This window comes from Miscanthus floridulus, chromosome 11, assembly GCF_019320115.1.
Source record: "Miscanthus floridulus cultivar M001 chromosome 11, ASM1932011v1, whole genome shotgun sequence".
In the NCBI taxonomy this organism is placed as follows: domain Eukaryota; kingdom Viridiplantae; phylum Streptophyta; class Magnoliopsida; order Poales; family Poaceae; genus Miscanthus; species Miscanthus floridulus.
In genome coordinates this window covers 82,068,123-82,087,570 of record NC_089590.1, presented here as the reverse complement: position 1 = coordinate 82,087,570, position 19,448 = coordinate 82,068,123, and the positions used below count along the sequence as shown (strand labels likewise).

The following is a 19,448-nucleotide window of genomic DNA, read 5'->3' as shown; positions in this document are numbered from 1 at the left end:
AGTAGTCTGATTTTTTTCCATTTATAAAAACAAGGTTTTGAGTTTATTTCTTAAAAGCATTTGGTTTTGTATCCGGTGGACAGCAATTTTGCCTTATAGGTGCGAATGACTAAATCGTACTTCACACTACACCACAGCCTAAATATAGCGTCACACGGTGGGTCGTTATAAGCCATTTCAACGACTTACGGTCCGACGTTATAAACTTATAGCGTCAGATATATTAGCCGTTGATACTGGCGACGCTAAAAATCTATAACGTCGGACCGAATTTTAACGTCGAACCGTCTGACTTTATATAAAAGATATAACGTCGGGCTGTCTGACGTCTTTTCTAAACTTATAACGTCGCACTGTCTGATGATATAGGTTTATAGCGACCCACTGTCCCTCACTATGCATACAAGTAAACAACACATAATATCCTGTACTGTTTAGCTGTTAACCATATAATCAACACTGCCATGTCATACATTCAAACAATACAGTCAAGAACACATAAACTGGACCAAGATAGAGCTCACAAGTTATATTACAGTCATCATGATGTGTCATGCCATTTTACACATAATTCATGGCATACAAAAGCTAAGATGAAATAAGTTTGGCCAAATGCCAGACTAGGCAACCCATGTCTCATAGTTTGCTTCCACTCTTTACAAAATGATCCACCTCTAGTAAGGCCAAACAAAAGTTATCATCTATAGCTAAAATGTCCAAAACACGTCGTCATGAGCACTTTGATCCAATCATTGGCTGCAGTCCACTTCCAGCTATTTCCTCCCACCACCTGTAAATAAAAGTTGAAATTCATAAAAAAAAAGGCACAACATAAAACTTCATAAGATACTTTGATTTGTCATCCTGGATCAGTTAATAACTTTACTCAGTTTTCCATTAACACAATCAGCATACTTGCCAAGCTTTGCGACTAGCTTAAAATGTATTTTGGGCAAAGGTTAAGATTGCTAGATCACTAGAAAGACAAGCTGAAGGCAATGCAACAAGTTCAATTAAAAGTGCTTAAAGAATATGGAACAAGCTAAAAAAAGGCTACATAAAGTATACAATACACTAATCACTAGGATCAATACTAACTTCATATCTCTTGTTAGTTACAGAACCTATAAACTGAATATGTTGCCTATGGTCCTTCTGACTTTCTTGTTGGGTTTAAAATTTTGGCACGTCAATGAATATATTCTAAACATTTTAAAATCAGCACACTCACAATATACTTGGGAATAGTGCACAAGTAAATTTTTCACATCTAAGAAAATATGTAAGTTCTTCACTACTGAATTACACTAACACAGTCCTAAAATTTTAAAATGTTGGCTAAATTAGAGCTTTACAGACCTGTTCCCTGGGATGATTTCTTAGACTTGCAGACCTTGAGCTGTTAGAAATATCAATGATTAGAAAATCTGGGCACTCATTACATATGAAAAAAACAAACAATGACAAGTTGTGTTTGTTACCCTTTTATATGGCCAAGCAATTGCCATGTCCTTAGCATCAGCCATCTCTTCCACACCAGGATATGGGCGAGGTAGCTTTGCATCCCTTTTCATCACACATCTGATAACAACTAGACAGTGCTTCTTTCCAAGAGCTTGTCCTGCGTGCACGGTGACAGGATTAACTGAAATAATTATTCCCTTGGCCACAGGTTCATCTCTCTGGAGTGCATAGAGTATAATTTCATTGCCGATCTGAAGCAAACAATGTATTTATGAGAATTGTATACATTAAAAAATCACCATTGGACTAGAAGAAAAAAAATTGAAAAGCGATGAGAACATTACAAGGTCGTCATGTGAGATGTGATTTGCATCACCATTCCTTGATGGGCCTGCACTGTCAGGGCTACACTGAGGGGACTGAACAGCCGAGTCTGTAGGAATGGGGCTAGACTGAGGGGGCTGAACAACTGTGGTTGTAGGAATGGGGATAGAGTGATGGTGCTGCATAAATGAGGCTGCGGGAGATGTGTTGGGCTGCACAACTGGGGAGCTGCTGGACCGGTGGGGCTGCTGGACTGGTGGGGCTAAGTTAGTCCTATGCACAAGCATGTATTCATACTCATTAGAGTTATTTGCATAGGCACCATCTTCATGAAATTCAACAACTTGATTTGTCTCAGATCTTGGGCTCTATAAACATAAAAGTGGGAAGTTAGAGACATTCTGGAACAACACATGAACTTAGGGTGCAAATATTTATGAGTAATGCATATATATTCTCAGTACTTAGAGACAAGTGACTTGGTAACATATTAATGATCTCGCAGTAATGCATCTTCTATGTAAATCAGGACTGAAGCAAGGCTAATACCAATATGAGCCAATTATCTAGCCATAGAATCAAGGATTGATAATTGAAATTAGAGAATGTACAAATAATTTACCTCATGGTGACGTGAGTTAGAGCCATTTTGGGAGACATTTTCCATACTTGACCTTTCACGTGCCAACCTTTCATGCGCCAATTCAGCTTCTAATTCTGCTATGCGTTGTTCTAGAGCTGTTTGGTGACTTTCTAGAGCTGCTATATGACTTTCTTTCCTTTTACACTCTCGATCTTGCATTTGAAGCCTCGTTGGAGTGTAACCCTTGACCCCTGGTGTACCAACAGTTTGGGGAGTTGGTCCTAGGCCCAAAACCCGAACACGTCCTTTCGGTTCCTTTTTTCCACAAGCAGCAGCAAATGCATCACCTTCTTGGATGGATTTTTCGGTCAATTCAGGCTGGGCTTCAATAACTGATTTAAGTTTATTCTACACAAATAGGATATCATTGTAAATATGCCAAAACTAATATTTCAAAAAGTGATACTTGTTCAATGAAAAACTTACAATAATTGGTTCTGCATTCCTTGATGGAATTCCATTTTTTCTTGTATGTGTTTTGATATAGAGTTCGTCCCTTCGAGGAGTGCGCCCTAGTTCATTAGCCTACAAGTGTTTCACTTTTAGTACTTAATGCAGCACGTTACGTATTGAAAAAAAATCATTTGACATACCAGTTCATGCCTGTTACAAGCAAAGCTCTTGCTACCAGTTGTATGATGTATGGACAGCTTTGCACGGTTGGCTTTGGCAATTTCAGTTTGAGCCTATGATAGATATCGCTATATCAGAAAGATCAATGCAAGCAGCAAGCAACAAAGATGGCTGTAACCAGCAAGCAAAACTAGGAGTAGTACTCACTGCAAATTCTTGGGTTGACCAATGGTTTTTGAGAAAGTTCCAATCATCATCATTCAGTCTTTTACCTTGTTTTGTCCTTAAATTTTCCTCTGTTATTTCACCTTTAAAAAACTGTCTCTTCAGGTTTGCTTTAAAATCCTTCCATTTCTTTCCAGCAGCATCCAAAACCCAATCATAGGCTTTATCATCAATATCAAAGTATTCCTAGTGTGAAGAGAAAGTAGCAAATGAGTACTTATCATGAAGTGAGAAAATAATGAAGGCCTACAAATAAAACTAGAGCAGCTACCTTCATGTCTAACCATACTGCATCCTTTAAGTCCTCATCAACAAGCCTCCAATCAGCACAGGCAATTGATATTTTTTGTCTCACATGTACCCCAACAGCACCAGAAAACCTCCTAGCATTCTCACCAACAGGCTGACCATATTCATTGACCATAACTTTGATTTTAGGCATATCAGGTTTCCTTGCAAAGACTACATCCAATCTACTGATACCTCTTCCATTCCTCTTCTCTTGTGTATTGCGCTGAAAATCTGCTATAAATAAATGGAGAAATTAGAAGCAGGCATAACAAAAATCTACTATAAATAACTTGAGAAAATTTACTAGGATATACAAGACCTTCATTATCACATAAGAAATCTCCAATCGATTCAAATTCCCAATCATCTTCTTCAGCTATATCTTCTTCAGCTACATCTTCTTCACCTTGCCCATTCACATTCATTGCAAATCTTGTTTGTGGCCTTGGCCGCAGATTATGAATCCTGGTTGCTTGAACACTTGTGTTATGAGTTCTCTAAAAGAAGTAGTAGAACAATATCAGCAATATTAAATGAGCAAAGTCACTGTAGTAGAACAATTTATACAAGAGATGACCTTTGCTCTTTTCCTAGGTTCATTGCACATCATCTCTTGCGCCATAATGGTTCACCTTCCTTGCGTTTCTTTCTTGCTGGTTTCTTCCCAGATGGATCCTTGCCAAAACTAGTACTAAGGTCTTTAGTGCACTCCAAAATTTCCTCTCCAGAAAGTGGTTTAGGTGCAGGTCTGAACTCAGTTTTACCACCAAATTTATCGGCGTCAAACCTAAATGGATGATTTTCATGCAAGAATCTTCGATGACCCATATAGCATGTCTTGGAACCACTACCAAGTCTAATTGAATCAGTAAAGAAGTGGCAATCAGGACATGCTGCTTCACCAGATGTGACAGATCCAGACACATATCCTAGACCTGGGAAATCAGTAATAGTCCACAATACTGCTGCCCGTAGCTGGAAGTACTCACCTATGGAAGCATCATAAGTTCTAACACCATTTTCAAACATATCTAACAAGTCGTTGACAATTGGCTGACAAAAGAGATCAAAATTACCACAAGGAGAATCTTTCCCAGGAATGAGAAAAGACAAGATGAAATTTGATTGCTTCATGCACATTGAAGGTGGGAAATTGTAGGGAATACAAATGCCAGGCCAAATGCTATAGCTATTATTCATGGTTCTAAATGGATTGAAGCCATCGGTGGCAAATGCAAGACGGATATTGCGGCTATCCGCAGCGAAGGTTGGATGCTTTTCATCGAAGTCCTCCCATAGAGGGGAATCTGCAGGATGCCTTAGGAGACCATCTTTTTTCCGGCCTTCATCATGCCACCTCGTCAGGCTTGCTGTTTTAGAGGACAGAAATAACCTTTGGAGACACTTCTTTATTGAAAAGTAGCGGAGAACCTTCTTGGGAACATTATATACATGTTTCCCGTCTAGACTCTTCCTTGTTGATTTCCACCGTGAAACCTTACACTTTGGACATGAATTCAAATCTATGTTCTCCTTCCAATAGAGAATGCAATCATTTTCACAAGCATGAATACTAGTATACCCAATTCCTATGGATTTCACCAATTTCTTAGCTTCATGAAAGGTTTTTGCTACGGCTGAACCATCTGGGAATGCATCATTGAATAGTTCTAGTAGCAGGTTAAAAGATTTATCAGACCATCCTCCAAGGAGTTTGATGTGTAGTAATCTAATAAGAAATCGGAGTTGGGTATATTTCTTGCAAGTAGGGAACAGATCCTTGCTATTCTCTTCAACCAGCTTTTGAATAGCAACTAGCCCCTCACAAGGATCTAGATCAGGACTATTTTCCTCAAAATCACCTCTATCATCTAAGCCACCTGCTAAGTCCCTAAGCAAACCAGAGATATCATCATCTTCATCAGGATCATCCATAACCTCAACACCATCAACATCAATGTCACAGTTCTCATGATTCACAGACGGGGTGGGTTCTCCATGTAAATTCCATGTTCTGTATCCTTTTAGAAACCCATCACATATTAAGTGTTCACGGACTTCACTAGCCTCATACCAGAAAGAGTTGGAACACTTTCTACAAGGACAAAGTATCTTGCTACCAACAGCTGCATTACTAAATGCAAAAGCTAAGAAACGGTTCACCCCCTGCAAATATGCCTTGCCATGCCTACATGAAAGTTTATGTTAAAAAGCCACTCAGCCTATGTATACCCCTTTCAATATCTATTAAGTTACTGTATTTACCTAGCATCATCATCAATCCAAGATTTATCCATCAACCTTTACTAGGGGGAACCAGAAGCTGACCAAACAAACTCTAAAAATATAAACACAAGAATAGATCATGGATCGATCTAGGCAAAACAAGAGATATATATATAAGCAACAGATCAACACGGCAGACTGGGAATGAATGAAGAATTAGCAGCTAAGCAACAGATCAACACGGCAGATCTGGCAGTGTTGTGGGACACATGGGGAGAGGAGGAACCAGGAGGGGGTGGGGGCACTTTCCACGAGAAGAGGAGGAACCAGGAGGGGGTTGGGGCGCTGTCCGGGAAGGGACTGGGGCCGAGGAAGGGGCGAGCTGAGGTCACCGACTGTGCTCACCTGGACACGGCGTCGTTGGGGGTCGCCGACGGGAAGAACTGCGCTGAGGTCACCGGCCTGAGCTGTGGACGCCGACGGGATGGAGGAGCCGAGGTGAGGGAGGCCGACCGGAGGGCTGCAGTCGGCCGGCAGAGGCCCGGCAGGAGGCCGGCGGCGGCGGCAGAGGCCAGGCAGGCGGCCGGCGGTGGCGGAGGGCTGAGGGACGCAGCTCGCGCCGGCAGCGGCGCGACACTTCTGTTTCGCAAAGCAGCAAGCCCGCGGCGCTTCTGTCCGTGTGGTGCGTGGCGTTCCTGCTCGGCGGGCGGCGGGCGCGGCGGGCGGTGGGCGCCTGGGCCCTGGCGGCGGCGGGCGGGCGGATTGGCGCGGGATGGGGTAGCGGAGGGATTGGGGATTTGTTTTTTTTTGAGGCGAGGGTGATGAGCGCTAGTAGGGGATGGGCTGTTGGCGGGCTGGATTGGCGGGCTCCAATTTTTTTCTGACAATGTGGGTCACATAAATTTGGGCGGGAATTGGGCCAATATACTCCGCGCTAGGGCAGCCAATTCGTTGCAACGGACGGTGGGTCGCTAAAAGTAATATATAACGTCGGACCATCCGACGTTAAAGTTAAATAGAATTAACGTCGGATAGGCTGTGGTAAAAAACGAGATATAACGACACACCGTCTGTTACCGATCTTTAACGTCCGACCTTCCGACGTTAAATCGAAACTTTTAACGTCCCCCAACCGACGCTAATTTTGGGTTGTGGTGTAGTGTCACTAATACTCTAATAGTTTAGGTTCTAAACTAGACTATAAATATATTTTTGAAAAATTATCAAATATTTTTTAGAAAATTTATACAATTAAAAATTCTAAAATCTAGTCTATGAAAAATTATAAAAGATTGTTTTAGCTTAGAAAATTATCAAACTAGTTTTAGATAAAATCATGCTCAATCTTAGATTACCTAATAAATTGAAATTATTTGAATATTTTCTATAAACCATTTTATGTTTATATGCTAACAGATGCTCTTATTATTTATTATAATTAATTAACTGATATTGATCAGTCGGAAGGTCAAATGACACAAACTACTCTCGTTAATAAATACTCTTATTATCTATTTTTCTATTTTTTATTGGTTCAATATCCATTTGGCGTTCCCGGTAAGAGCCCCTTCTTTCGAGGATTTAAAATTTAAGTTAAATGCGTGAGAAATCTTTAAACTTGTCATGGGGTGTTACTTAGACCTCTGAACTTTGGAACTGCATTTTTTAGACCCTAAACTTTTGAAGCGATTCACCAGAGGTTCTTACCACTGTGTTTTATGTTTATATTTGTAAAAACCTCTTATATTTATTTTTCTTTCACAAGCTTACTCTTCCTTGTAGCGATGGACGCGCCGCGGGAGATGGTGTAGTCCATGAGCTCCTCGAACGTGCCAGACCGCACCACCCGGATGGCCGGATCTCCAGCGGTCCGATGGAGCCGTCCGCCACACGGCTCTGCCGGTACACCGAGTTGAGCGTCTCCTCCATCTCCAGGCAGCAGCCGCCCACGGCCACCTGCGCTCCCTTGGCCTTGGTGGCCAGCAGCTCCCAGTAGATGACGCAGTGGCCTGGGATGCTCCGCGTACACGCGTCGTGTACTCCACCACCGCCGCGCCGCCGCAGCGCGCGCGGAGCAATGCCGACGCGCGGTCCACGCGCTGCAGCTCTGCCTCGTCGGACTCGATGGAGAGCAACACGTTCTTGCGGCGCGCGAACCGGAACTGTGGCGCCGCGTTGTGGAAGCCGGCCACCCGGAGGATGTCCCTGACGCGGTACTGGTACAGCCCCGCGTACGTGTCAGGTCCACCAGCTGCGCCGCGTCGCACGACGCCACGCCGCTCGCCTCGTCCACGGGGAGGAACTCGAAGTAGCCCATGTTGGGCATGATGGTGTAGCACACCTCCGACGGGTGGCACAAGGGCCGGAGATTCAGCCCGAAGTAGCAATCGGAGGACGCGTACATGGTGCAGGCCATGGGCAGCCTGCCGCTGTAGTACTCCAGGATGGGGATGGCGCGGGTGACGATGCCCGCCCAGTGGCCGCGGGAGCACTCGGCGCGGACGAAGCGCGCCAGCTCCGGGTCCGGGCGGAGGATGCCCACGACGGCGTCGGGGACGGACGGGTCGGCCACGTACGGGGTTAGCGACCCGGCCTCGATGTCGTCGGCGAGCTGCTCCCAGTGGAGCTGCAGGAAGCGGATGGCGGAGCAGGCCCGACGCGAAGACGACGCCCACGTGGAGCACGTCCTGGCGCTGGCACAGACCGCACACCATCGATCATTCAACGTACCTACGCGCGCCAGTTATCATGCCGTGCTTTTCTCATGATCCCTCCGAGCGGCGTCCGGTGTAGTGACGTACGTGTGTAGTCGACGTGCTGCTCCGTGTGTAGTCGACGATCTGCATGGCTTCTTGGCACAGCAACCTTGGCGAGGGCGCCAATGCGTTAGTCGGCGCTAACGTCGTGGCCTTCGGTCATGATGTCCAGCAGCAGCGGTCGCTCGGTCCGATCCACTGGATGCCGCTCGTCCTAGCGCAGTCAGGCGCGACGGCGCGCGTGGCGGTACAGGTGGAGGGACCCGGTAGCTCAATTCCAATCTCGGGCGTGCACTGAATTCAAATCCCTGTCATGTAACTTTTCATTTTTGACAAAAAAATTCCACAACTTTCCTTTTTTGGAAAGTTTTCCTTTTTGGACTAGACTCATACGCTCACTCCCCTTGTACGCGCATGGCTGCCTGTGTCCACTGAAGTCACCGCTGACGTCATCTTAAAAAACAAGGATTTGCTTTAAACTTCTATAACTTCTTAACGGTGTATTCATTTTCAATTCTATCTACACCATGTGTTCTATGTGACGAGGCCAACAAAGTTAGACCTCACCTGCATTTGTTTGAAAGAATTTTATTTTAGTAGCAAATTATGTGCAATAACTATTTGCAGGAGCAGCAACAATTCCAGGCAATGGGCTGCTGTCCACTGATGATTCATCTGTGCAATTATACCCTACTCAGCCTCATCTGATAAAGAATATCTGCCATTCTCTGCCACATAATTATAATCTGTTCCACAGCGAGGATGAAAGAGTGGCGTTGGCAGTGTAGATCTTTTTCAGGAGATAGATGACAGACTCACACGGTTTGATAACGTACTGGAATCCAGAAGAAAGAAGGATGGGTTTGGGAAGGGCAAGGGCAAAGGTAACTTTGCAGCCGAGAGAGAGAGAGGCGGGAGCAGCTAATGTGAAGTACACGACTTTGAGAACTCTCTTTCCAAACCCTACCAAGGTTAGTCCATTCATCATTAGTTTATAATCTAAATTAGCTCTTTTGGTTGCAAAAAATATAGTGACTCTCAAGAGTCTCAATAGTATTCCAATTCACAAACCTGTCAACAAGTAAGATGTGGTTTTAGGTGTACACAATTAAGGTTATATATATACAAACTGTAGTTGCAGTTTACGTTTTCTTGCTAGGAAACGCAAAACTGCGTTCTGGCTCCCGGAGTCCCGGTTATTATATTCTGGTCAGACCGCAGCTGAAATTAGAACCGTGTTTATCTACAATTTTGTCAATCCACTCAAGGCCACTTGATTGCAGAAACAACTCCGTCACTGCATTCTAGTGCAATCACTACAGGAAACCGGGACTTTGCCCAGTGCTCAAATCTTTGCCGAGTGCCAAATATCGGGCACTCGGCAAAGGCCACATTTGCCGAGTGCCGCACTCGGCGAAACTTGGCACTTGGCAAATAGGGCTTTGCCGAGTGTCTGGCACTCGGCAAAATAAGGCACTTGGCAAATCCAAACTTTGCCCAGTGCCAGACACTCGGCAAAGTTGGGCACTCGGCAAAGTTGGGCACTCAGCAAAGAGGCGCCCGGGGATAACGGTATCCAACGCCGTCCTCTTTGCCGAGTGCCTTCTGTTTGGCACTCGGCAAAATATTGGCTTTGCCGAGTGCCTAGGGCTAGCACTCGGCAAAATATTCACTTTGCCGAGTGCCAAACCTTGGCACTCGGCAAAATATTTTTTTTTTGTTTTTTACCACCAACTTTTTTTCTTAGATTTGTATTTGTACCATGAACAACATGTTCAAATTTGGCACAATTTCATTGCTGTTTGCTATATTTCTTCACTTTATTTCGTTTTCTTGCAATTTTCCAAAAAATGTAGGTTTGAACTGCAGGTGCATCGAATAATAGTTTTGATCCATTCCAAAAATGTTATTCTTGTTTGTTAGTGTCACTTTATGCTAAATCTAGGAACTGTCTCCAAATTTTGATCAACGTGCTCATGGGGCAACATCGCGAACTTGCGTGCGAGTGGTTATTTAATTCTATAAAATTCAAACGAATCCCGAAAATCATGAAACTTGGCGAGATGTCGTGATATCATATGCATATGCGGTGGTAAAAATTTGAAAACGTTTGGAGGACGTCATCACGTATGGTGTTCACAAACCAGGACATCATCACATGTGATATGATGAGGAGAAGAGGAGAAGAGGAGAAGAAAGGTGCCGCCTCGGTTCGTCGACCCTCACGCCGTAGCGGTCGTCCCCGTTGTCGTCGCCGGCCCTCGGTCTTCGCATTCTCGCTGGCAAGGTATGCCCTAATGTTAGTATTAGTTAGTAAGTAGTAGTGTTAGTAGTAGTAGTTAATTAGTAGTGTTAGTATTAGTTAGTAAGTCGTAGTGACAGTAGTAGTTGTAGTTGTTGTTCATAGTTTTAGTGTTAGTAGTAGTTATTGTTGTATGTATGTGGTTGATGGCCTTCGTGCCTATGTTTGGTATACATGTGGTTGTTGGCCTTCGTGCCAATGTTTTCTACAGGTTTTGGGAACCTCTCCGTACAGGGGAGGTGCTGCCGAAATTTTCAATGGAGTCTAACCATTTGCCTTTTCTTTGCAGGACGAGGACCGTTGGGAGGCACTCGGTGACCCCGATCGTCTTCGTTGGCGTTGCGGTTCTACCTGCACCGCGTCGCCTCGCCACTGCAGCGACTCGCCACCGCCCCACTAGCCTGACCTCACCGACACCCTAGGTATAACCCATCTTGCATACTTGTATCTCGTGTAACCCCAGTTAGGCGTCTCCCGTCCGAAAGAGATACGGTCGTTGGTATGCAGATCTTTGCATACCAAATTTCGTACCTGTTTCGGATTGTCCACGTTTTTTGGACAGCCCGTGGATGCGTAGATGGGTTGGTTTTCGTGGCCCGCTCCTGTCTGAGACAGAGTTTCAGCACCACCTCCTCGTTGTTCTCCTGATACACAATCTCCCTGCCAGGACGTGTATCGGGAGAACAGCGGGGAGGTGCTGCCGAAATTCTGTCTTGGATAGGAGCGGACCATGGAAGCCAACCTCATCTACGCATCCTCGGGTGGGATTAGGACCTATCCTTCACCTATTAGATGTATAGTAGGAACGCCTTGTGGATTTACCTGCAGTTTTTATTACTCGCTTACATATGCATGTGCCAGAGGATGGATAACCGTGAGTGGATGTACATGGGCCACGCAAGTATGACCCTAGAATGGATGACCAAGACCAATGCTTTCCTGGAGCATGCATTTGGCGAGGCTGCTAAAGGGTCAGCCCGGATGCCGTGTCCGTGCAGCAGATGTGGCAACAAGAAAAGAAAAATTAAGAGGCTCGTGGGGGAAGATCTTATCAAGTATGGATTCACGGCAAACTATACCCGCTGGATCCACCATGTTGAAGCCGATCGTATTAGAGAGGAGGTGGTGAGACAGCGTCTCGAGGATTATGATGGAGATGGCGGGGTAGCAGACTGGATGGATGACATTCAGCAGGCACGGTTTGGTGAAGGATTGGAGGAGAAGCCAGAGGAAAGCGCAAAGACGTTCTATGATATGCTGTCTTCAGCGCAGAAGCCCTTGCACGAAAAGACAACGGTATCGCAGCTGGATGCAATTGGACGCATCATGGGGTTGAAGTCGTAGTTTAGCATGAGTCAGGACAACTTCGATGGTATGTTGGCAGTTTTTGGATCCCTGCTTTCGGAGGATCACATCCTGCCGAAGAACTTGTACGAGTCACAGAAACTTCTTCGTGCACTTAAGATGCCGTATGAGCAGATCCATGCTTGTCCGAATGGATGCGTCCTTTTTAGGAAAGATCACGAGGGAGCAACGCACTATCCAAAGTGCAAATCCTCTAGGTACCTGGAGGTCGACACTAGTGATGGCAAGAAGGAACAACTGAGTATCCCTACGAAGGTCCTACGGTACCTTCCTTTCATACCGAGGATCCAACGGCTGTACATGACAGAGGAGTCCGCGAAACAGATGACATGGCACAAAAATGGCAAAAGGTACAATCCGGACAAGATGGTACACCCATCGGATGGCGACGCCTGGACCCATTTCGATGGCATACATCGTGTTAAAGCTGAGGAGGCTCGCAATGTACGTGTAGCGTTGGCAACAGATGGGTTCAACCCATATGGATTGTCCGCGGCCCCATACACTTGTTGGCCCGTGTTCGTGATACCCCTGAATCTCCCCCCCGGTGTCATCTTTCAACCCAAGAACGTATTTTTATCGCTGATAATTCCTGGACATCCGGGGAACAATATGGGTATGTTCATGGAGCCTGTGTTTGATGATTTGATTGATGCTTGGGAAAAAGGGGTACTGACATACGATCGAGCTACAAAGAGAAACTTCACAATGCATGTGTGGTACCACTACTCCCTGCATGACTTCCTGGCATATGGCCTATTCTGCGGGTGGTGTGTTCACGGGAAGTTCCCATGCCCAATATTCAAGGCAGGTGTGAGGTTCACTTGGCTAAAGAGTGGTGGCAAGTTTTCTTCGTTCGACCAACATCGTCAGTTCCTCCCCCTTGACCATCCATTCAGACGAGACATCAAGAACTTCACGAAAGGTGTTGAAGTCACCGATCCTACACCTCAGATGATGACCGCTGCCGAGATCCGCGCTGAGATAGAGGCTCTCAAAGTTGATAAAGAGAAAGATCGTTTTGATGGATATGGTCAGTACCACATGTGGACTCATAAATCGGGCTTGACTAGGCTTCCCTATTTCAACGATCTTCTTCTTCCACACAACATTGATTTAATGCACACATAGAAGAATATCGCCGAGGCGCTTTGGGGAACACTCATGGACACAGAAAAGTCAAAGGACAATGTTAAGGCAAGAGTGGACCTGGCAGCACTGTGCGATAGACCAAAGCAAGTGATGAAGACTCCCGCGCCTGGCAAGAAATGGAAAAGGACTTTGGTCGATTTCGTTTTGAAGAAGGACCAAAGGAGGGAAGTATGTCAGTGGGTTCAGTCGTTAATGTTCCCTGATGGGTATGCGGCGAATCTAAGGAGGGGAGTGAACGTGTGCACTTGCCGAGTGTTAGGGATGAAGAGTCATGACTTCCACATATGGATTGAGCGGCTCCTTCCAGCGATGACCAGAGGTTTTGTCCCCGAGCATGTGTGGCGCGTCCTGGCAGAGTTGAGCTATTTTTTCCGCCAGCTTTGTGCCAAGGAGCTATCTTGGGCCGTGATTGATGACTTAGAGAAAGTGGCACCTGTGTTGCTCTGTAAGATGGAGAAGATCTTCCCACCCGGCTTCTTCCTCTCAATGCAGCATCTGATTTTGCACCTGCCTCACGAGGCACGAATGGGGGGGCCCGTGCAAGCCCGTTGGTGCTATCCAATCAAGAGATGCCTAAAGGTTCTTCGGAAAAAGTGTAGAAATAAAGCCAGAATTGAGGAATTCATTCTTGAGGAGGTGTCAAACTTCACAACATCATACTATAAGGATAGCCTTCCCAGCGTGCACAATCCAATCCCTCGTTACAACACCGACGAGAGGTCATCAAATCTCAGCCTTTTCAAAGGTCAACTTGGTAGGGCAAGCGCTTCGAGCACCAAGACCTTGCGGAATGATGAGTGGCACACTATCATGTTGTATGTGTTGTTGAACCTTGACGAAGTGAACCCTTATGTGCAGTAAGTTCTCAATGAGCTTGTTACATACGCCGTCACTATCGTCTATCTATCCAACCCCCTTGTCTCTTGCTTTTTCAGGGAATTTCTAAATACATACTGGACAGGAAATAGGGATCCTTCCCCTCAAGAACAAGATAGTCTTCTCAAAGGTGGTGTGCCCGATTTCATTTCATGGTTCGAAAAGAAGGTACCATCCAATTTACATCGTTCCATCTGTGACATCCCACTTTGCTCCTACGAGCGAGTAATGATCTATCCGCCCTCACCTTACAGGCACGCACGGATGCGGAAATGGATGAAGAGTTGAAACAGGTTGTCAAAGGCTTCCCCTATAGGGTCAAGTCATTCACCGTATATGATGTGAATGGCTATCGCTTCCACACAAGAATCCACGAGCTCAGTCAGCCCAATCGAAAAACCATGAATACTGGAGTTCGTATGCCCGGCACCGATGACCGCGACTACTACGACATAGTCGAAGAAATATACGAGCTCAACTTTGAGCTTCGCGGAGGTCATAAGCCAGTCGTATTCAAATGCCATTGGTTCGATCCCAATGTCACGAGAAGAGCCCCTAAGATTGGACAAGTTGAAATTCGACAAGATTCCCTCTATCAAGGAGACGATGTCTATATTGTGGCTCAACAGGCCACGCAAGTTTATTATCTTCCATGGGCGTGCCAAAAAGATCCCACTCTTGAGGGTTGGTACCTTGCGCAGTTGGTATCACCGCACGGCAAAGTGCCTGTCCCAAATGATGAGGATTACAACTTTGACCCAAGCACATATACAGGGGAGTTCTATCAACCCGAGGGGCTAGATGGCATGTTTCACATAGACATGTTTTCGCTGATGGGCATGGAAGTAGACAATGACATTGATGAGGACGATGGAGATGAGGACGATGGAGAAGAGGTGCAAAATGCCAAAGACTTAGCACTGCTTGAGCGATTACGGTTTGGCGTTGCCATTGATGACAACGATGGAGATGAGGCGGAAATGTTAGACAATATTGCTAGTGATGACGACACTTATGATCCGGCCGCTGCCGATCCTGAAGATTATTTCTAATTCATGTAATACTATATTATTATTATTTTCTAGTTATGTTTCGTTCATTTTGCATCTCTATATTTGTCTATATTGTGCTAACTGGTTTACTCTTTGTATTTGCAGGCACTCGACAAAATGCCGGGCGAAAGGCGGACCCAGACCTGCAACTCGCTCTACGCGAGGACGACTCAGGAGGTGGAGGCGGAGGCGGAGGCGGAGGCGAGGAGCCGTTTGGCCCGCCGCCCCCACGGCCGTCCGAGGAGGGCGATGCAGTCGTCTGCCGTCCCCCCGCCCGAGGAGGACTGGACGACGACCACTGACGACGAGGACCAGCAGCTGGCCCCCCAGATAGGAGGGGGTGACACTTCCTCTAGGGGGTGGAGGGGGGTGACACTTCCTCTAGGGGGTGGCGGGGGGTTCCACTTCGAGCACCTCATCGGTACTGTACTTGCGCGGGTCCTCGCAGCTCCCAACGCGACCGATCCTGTTTCAGAGGAGGCCGGTGATTCGTCCCAAGGGCGACAAGTAAGTATCCGTTCATTTTGCATCTCTTCTTGTTCATATGCTGAAAACCGAACTGCGGACTAACAATTCTTCTTACTGACTCCTGTAGGAACTAGGAACTTGTGTCCGGGGGCGATCATCGGCAGTGCAATGGGATCCTCGGCGGCCTGATCCGCCTGCACTACCCTGGTTTGGTCACCCACGCCCAGGTTGAGTCGCCTCCCTGGACGTGGGACCACTTCAACTCCACCATGGACGCCGTGTACGGCACCGTACAGGAGCAGATCAGGCGTGAGTTCTGGGTGAGTCTACATCACACTACATTGCTCAATACTATGAAATCATTAGACGTTCTTGAAATAATGAAAGGACACATGATGTCTGTATGCAGGACTTCTTCACGTTGGAGGAGGGGCATGACCCCGCCTGGGTGACGAAGGTGCAGGACAGGGCATGCAGGGGCCGAGTCACAGACCTGTACTACGAGGCGAGGCTGCAGTGCCACATCAACCACTCGTGCGACGTCCTTGGTCGGTACCCGGGGAAGAGCGCGGCCAGGACCATGACACTCACCAGGGAGCAGTACCTCGCAGTAAGTTATAAAACATTGTTACTGACTCATTCCATGAAGAATAGGTAGCCTCCATTTTATATTCTAACATTTCTAATACAATACTTGATGGCATGCAGATGTGTCCTTCTTGGTGCGCCAGGCACAGAGACTGTTGGGCGGCCATCGTGGACAAGTGGGTCTCCGATGAGTGGAGGGAGAGGCACGCCCTCCGTCGGGAGTGCCGCCTGCAGATGGGTGGGCCGGCGCACCACCAAGGCAACCGGCCCCTCAGTTCGTACGCCCAGGCCTGGGTACACGCTACGCACTTATTTATTTATTTGTTCTAACGCTCAATTCTCATTACTTCTAATCGTCTTTGTGTTTTCCTCGCAGTCCCAGTCGCATGATGGATAGGAATGCAACGAGTTCATGGCGTACGCCATGGCAGACAAGGGCAAGGCGACAGCCCCGGACACCATCTACAACCCGGAGGACGGGCCTGAGGCGTACAGCAACACGAGCGTCCACAGCAAGCTCACTGACTACGCCTCGTCGGCCCATGAGCGGCATGGGGAGGACTTCGACCCCGCCACCTAGCCCCTTGATACCGACCTCGTGATGAGGCTTGGAGGAGGGAAGCAGCACGGCCGGTACTGGATGGCCTCCAACATGGTCAACTCGACCTCTGTGCCCAACCTCGTCCAGATCCGAGCACAGAGCACGAGCTCCTCCGTCCCCATTCGACCTCGGCAGGCGAGCACACTGCAGCAGATGGCGGCACTCCAGGTTAGTTCTATTTCATTCGCCGTTCATTACTTTTACACATGTACCTTGCATTTGCATTGTTTAAACGTTGGTGATTGAATATTGCAGGCCACTGTGGAGAGGATGGAGGCCGAGAGGGAGGCCGAGAGGGTCGAGAGGGAGAGGGAGAGGGCCCAAAGGGAGGCCGAGAGGGCCGAGTGGGAGGTCCTGAGGGCCCAGAGGGCGGCCGAGGCGCAGAGGATGCAGGACATGTTCTCATTCATGTCGAGCCTCGGCACCACTCTCCCAGGTGTGGTGGTGCCCCAGTCGCTGCTCGCTCCAGTTGTGCCTCCTACTCCTCTGGCTCTAGGCACTCCGGTGAGTATATATATATGGTTGATCAAGTCCTTTAGCTTGTGTAGATACTAATGAATTCAATTCTCCTTTGTGCAATAGTCGTCGGGTTCGAACCCGACTCCTTCGCCTCAGCACACACACCCCAGCTGGACAGGTCCACCACCGCACGGAGGTGCCCCTTCAGGCTCCCATTGGGATCAGTGGCAGTAGGTGGTGCCCCTTCATGTTTCATTGACTTTTCTTGATCTAGGACTTATGTTGGATGAAGACTTCTTAGATGTTGTCATGGATTTGCACATTGGATGTGCGTGTGATGAATTATGCAGGAGGATGTGCTTGTGATGGATGTTGGATGTGCTTGTGATGTATTATGGATGTATGTGATGGATTATGTATGCGTTTTGTGTGATGCTAAATGCCTGTGTGCTGTCTCATGTATTATATATGAGTTTGCGTGTTTGCTTTCGAAGGAAAGCAACAAACAAAAAAATTTTGCAAATTTCCCAGCTTTGCCGAGTGCCAACACTCGGCAAAGAAGTCTTTGCCGAGTGCCAGGGGTGTGGCACTCGGCAAAGCTGGAAAAAAATGCTGCAAAAACAGCCACTTCCCCAGTTTTACCGAGTGCCACAGCCTGGCACTCGGCAAAGAGGTCAATTTTGCCGAGTGCCAGATGGTACCACTCGGCAAAGACTATTTTTAAAAAGATTTTTTTTAAAAAAAATTATTTCTTTGCCGAGTGCTGAGCCCTGGCTCTCGGCAAAAATTCAAATTTTGCCGAGTGCCAGTCCCTAGGCACTCGGCAAAGACGGCGTCAAATGTTGACGGCAGTTATTTTTTTGCCGAGTGCGGGCTTGGCACTCGGCAAAGACTTTGCCGAGTGTCGATTTTTGGCACTCGGCAAAGAAATTTTTACCGACAAAATCTTTGCCGAGAGACCGTTGCCGAGTGCGGCACTCGGCAAAGCCTTTGCCGAGTGCTTGGCTGGCTTTGCCCGGCACTCGACAAAGAGGGCGTCTGCAGTTGTGAATGTACTGACCATCACATGCGATATTGAAGCCCTGAAGGAGCATCACGAAAGTGATTTCAATAGCTGAGTGACAGGCTCTTTTTTTTGGGAGTGTTGAGTAACAAACTCTGCGACAGTAGAATTATCAACTCAGCATCTAGCACCAACTAGGTCGTTTTTCGGTATCTTGTTTGTATTAATAACTTTTGAATCTTGTGCATGCGGCCTGAGCCGCATCTAGGTTCGGGTACACGTGTGATCACACGTACTTGCTCTCTTCTTAATGAAATACGCGCAGATGAGCTTGTAGATCAGTGGTAGGACATCCATTAGAGGTGCCACCCACCTAGGCTCGAATATGGATGCTGCACAATAAAAATCCCCCTCGCTGGCACAGCCAAGGTTCAGGTTTTTTTCGTGGTCGGAGCGAAAAGCATATGCCACTAAAGTAATGATAAAGGTTGCAAGCAGTATATATACCTGAGCAGATGCCACTGGCGCTGGCGCCGACATGGTTCGGGGGGTTGGCCATGGAGCCGGCGGGGTTGACCAGGTCGGCCACGACGATGCGATCCCTGCGGCTGCAGACTTGGGCTCGTGAGCTTTGATCTAGTAGGGGTTAGGCCACACGTCGGCCATCCAGGCGATGTCGGGTTCATGCCCTCAAGGTTAATATACACAGCGGATAATTAGGATTCCTCACATTCACAAACCTGCCCACGCCGCCCTGAACGTCACTGGCATCGAGAAGAGAGGACAGAGGCGGTGGATGCCTAGCCGGCGCCGGGAGGAGGAGGGGACACCGAGGCGAGGCAGCAAAAGGCGAGGAGGGAGATGCAATACGCAATCTACTTTTGAAACATTCAAATGCAACACTTGCAACATATGTCTAAAGACAGATGAAACACTTGAAACATGCATCTAAAATATTTGCAAAAACACCTGAAAAACACTTAAAACCGTACCATTGGAAAAACATAAGCAACATCTAGATAAAACACTTGCAAACATATCTGTGAAACATATGCAACATCCAGCTAAACACACTTGCAA

At 47.0% G+C, this 19,448-nt stretch overlaps 2 protein-coding genes, 1 long non-coding RNA gene and 1 pseudogene across 3 annotated transcripts; 2 read left to right on the top strand and 2 right to left on the bottom strand.

Moving 5' to 3' along the window:
• Window positions 1-773: 773 nt before the first annotated feature.
• On the bottom strand, window positions 774-3,945 carry LOC136492305 (uncharacterized). Its single transcript, XM_066488367.1, has 9 exons — window positions 3,840-3,945; window positions 3,501-3,751; window positions 3,025-3,117; window positions 2,858-2,956; window positions 2,411-2,779; window positions 1,809-2,156; window positions 1,482-1,715; window positions 1,360-1,399; window positions 774-790 (listed from the first exon to the last, which is right to left on the bottom strand). The coding sequence occupies exons 1-9, from the start codon at window positions 3,943-3,945 to the stop codon at window positions 774-776; spliced, it is 1,557 nt and encodes a 518-aa protein (XP_066344464.1).
• A 181-nt stretch (window positions 3,946-4,126) lies between these two features.
• Window positions 4,127-5,817, bottom strand: LOC136492304 (uncharacterized). The gene is made up of 2 exons (XM_066488366.1): window positions 5,786-5,817; window positions 4,127-5,708 (listed from the first exon to the last, which is right to left on the bottom strand). Exons 1-2 carry the CDS (start codon window positions 5,815-5,817, stop codon window positions 4,127-4,129), a joined length of 1,614 nt encoding a protein of 537 aa, XP_066344463.1.
• A 133-nt stretch (window positions 5,818-5,950) lies between these two features.
• LOC136492303 (uncharacterized) lies at window positions 5,951-8,514 on the top strand (annotated as a pseudogene).
• Window positions 8,515-10,673: 2,159 nt separating this feature from the next.
• Window positions 10,674-17,533, top strand: LOC136492733 (uncharacterized). The gene is made up of 3 exons (XR_010768174.1): window positions 10,674-10,789; window positions 17,162-17,410; window positions 17,489-17,533. It is a non-coding gene; the product is annotated as an uncharacterized lncRNA (long non-coding RNA).
• The last annotated feature ends 1,915 nt before the right edge of the window (window positions 17,534-19,448 follow it).

Excerpts from the sequence above, each read along its gene's own strand:
- LOC136492305 (XM_066488367.1), bottom strand. The coding sequence starts at position 3,945 with ATGAATGTGAATGGGCAAGGTGAAGAAGATGTAGCTGAAGAAGATATA. Across the intron at positions 3,118-3,500 it reads CAGTATGGTTAGACATGAAG|GCTCAAACTGAAATTGCCAA; the intron begins GTAGCTGCTCTA and ends TATCTATCATAG. Across the intron at positions 2,157-2,410 it reads CTAACTCACGTCACCATGAG|AGCCCAAGATCTGAGACAAA; the intron begins GTAAATTATTTG and ends TTATGTTTATAG.
- LOC136492304 (XM_066488366.1), bottom strand. The coding sequence starts at position 5,817 with ATGGATAAATCTTGGATTGATGATGATGCTAG. Across the intron at positions 5,709-5,785 it reads TGGATTGATGATGATGCTAG|GCATGGCAAGGCATATTTGC; the intron begins GTAAATACAGTA and ends ACTTTCATGTAG.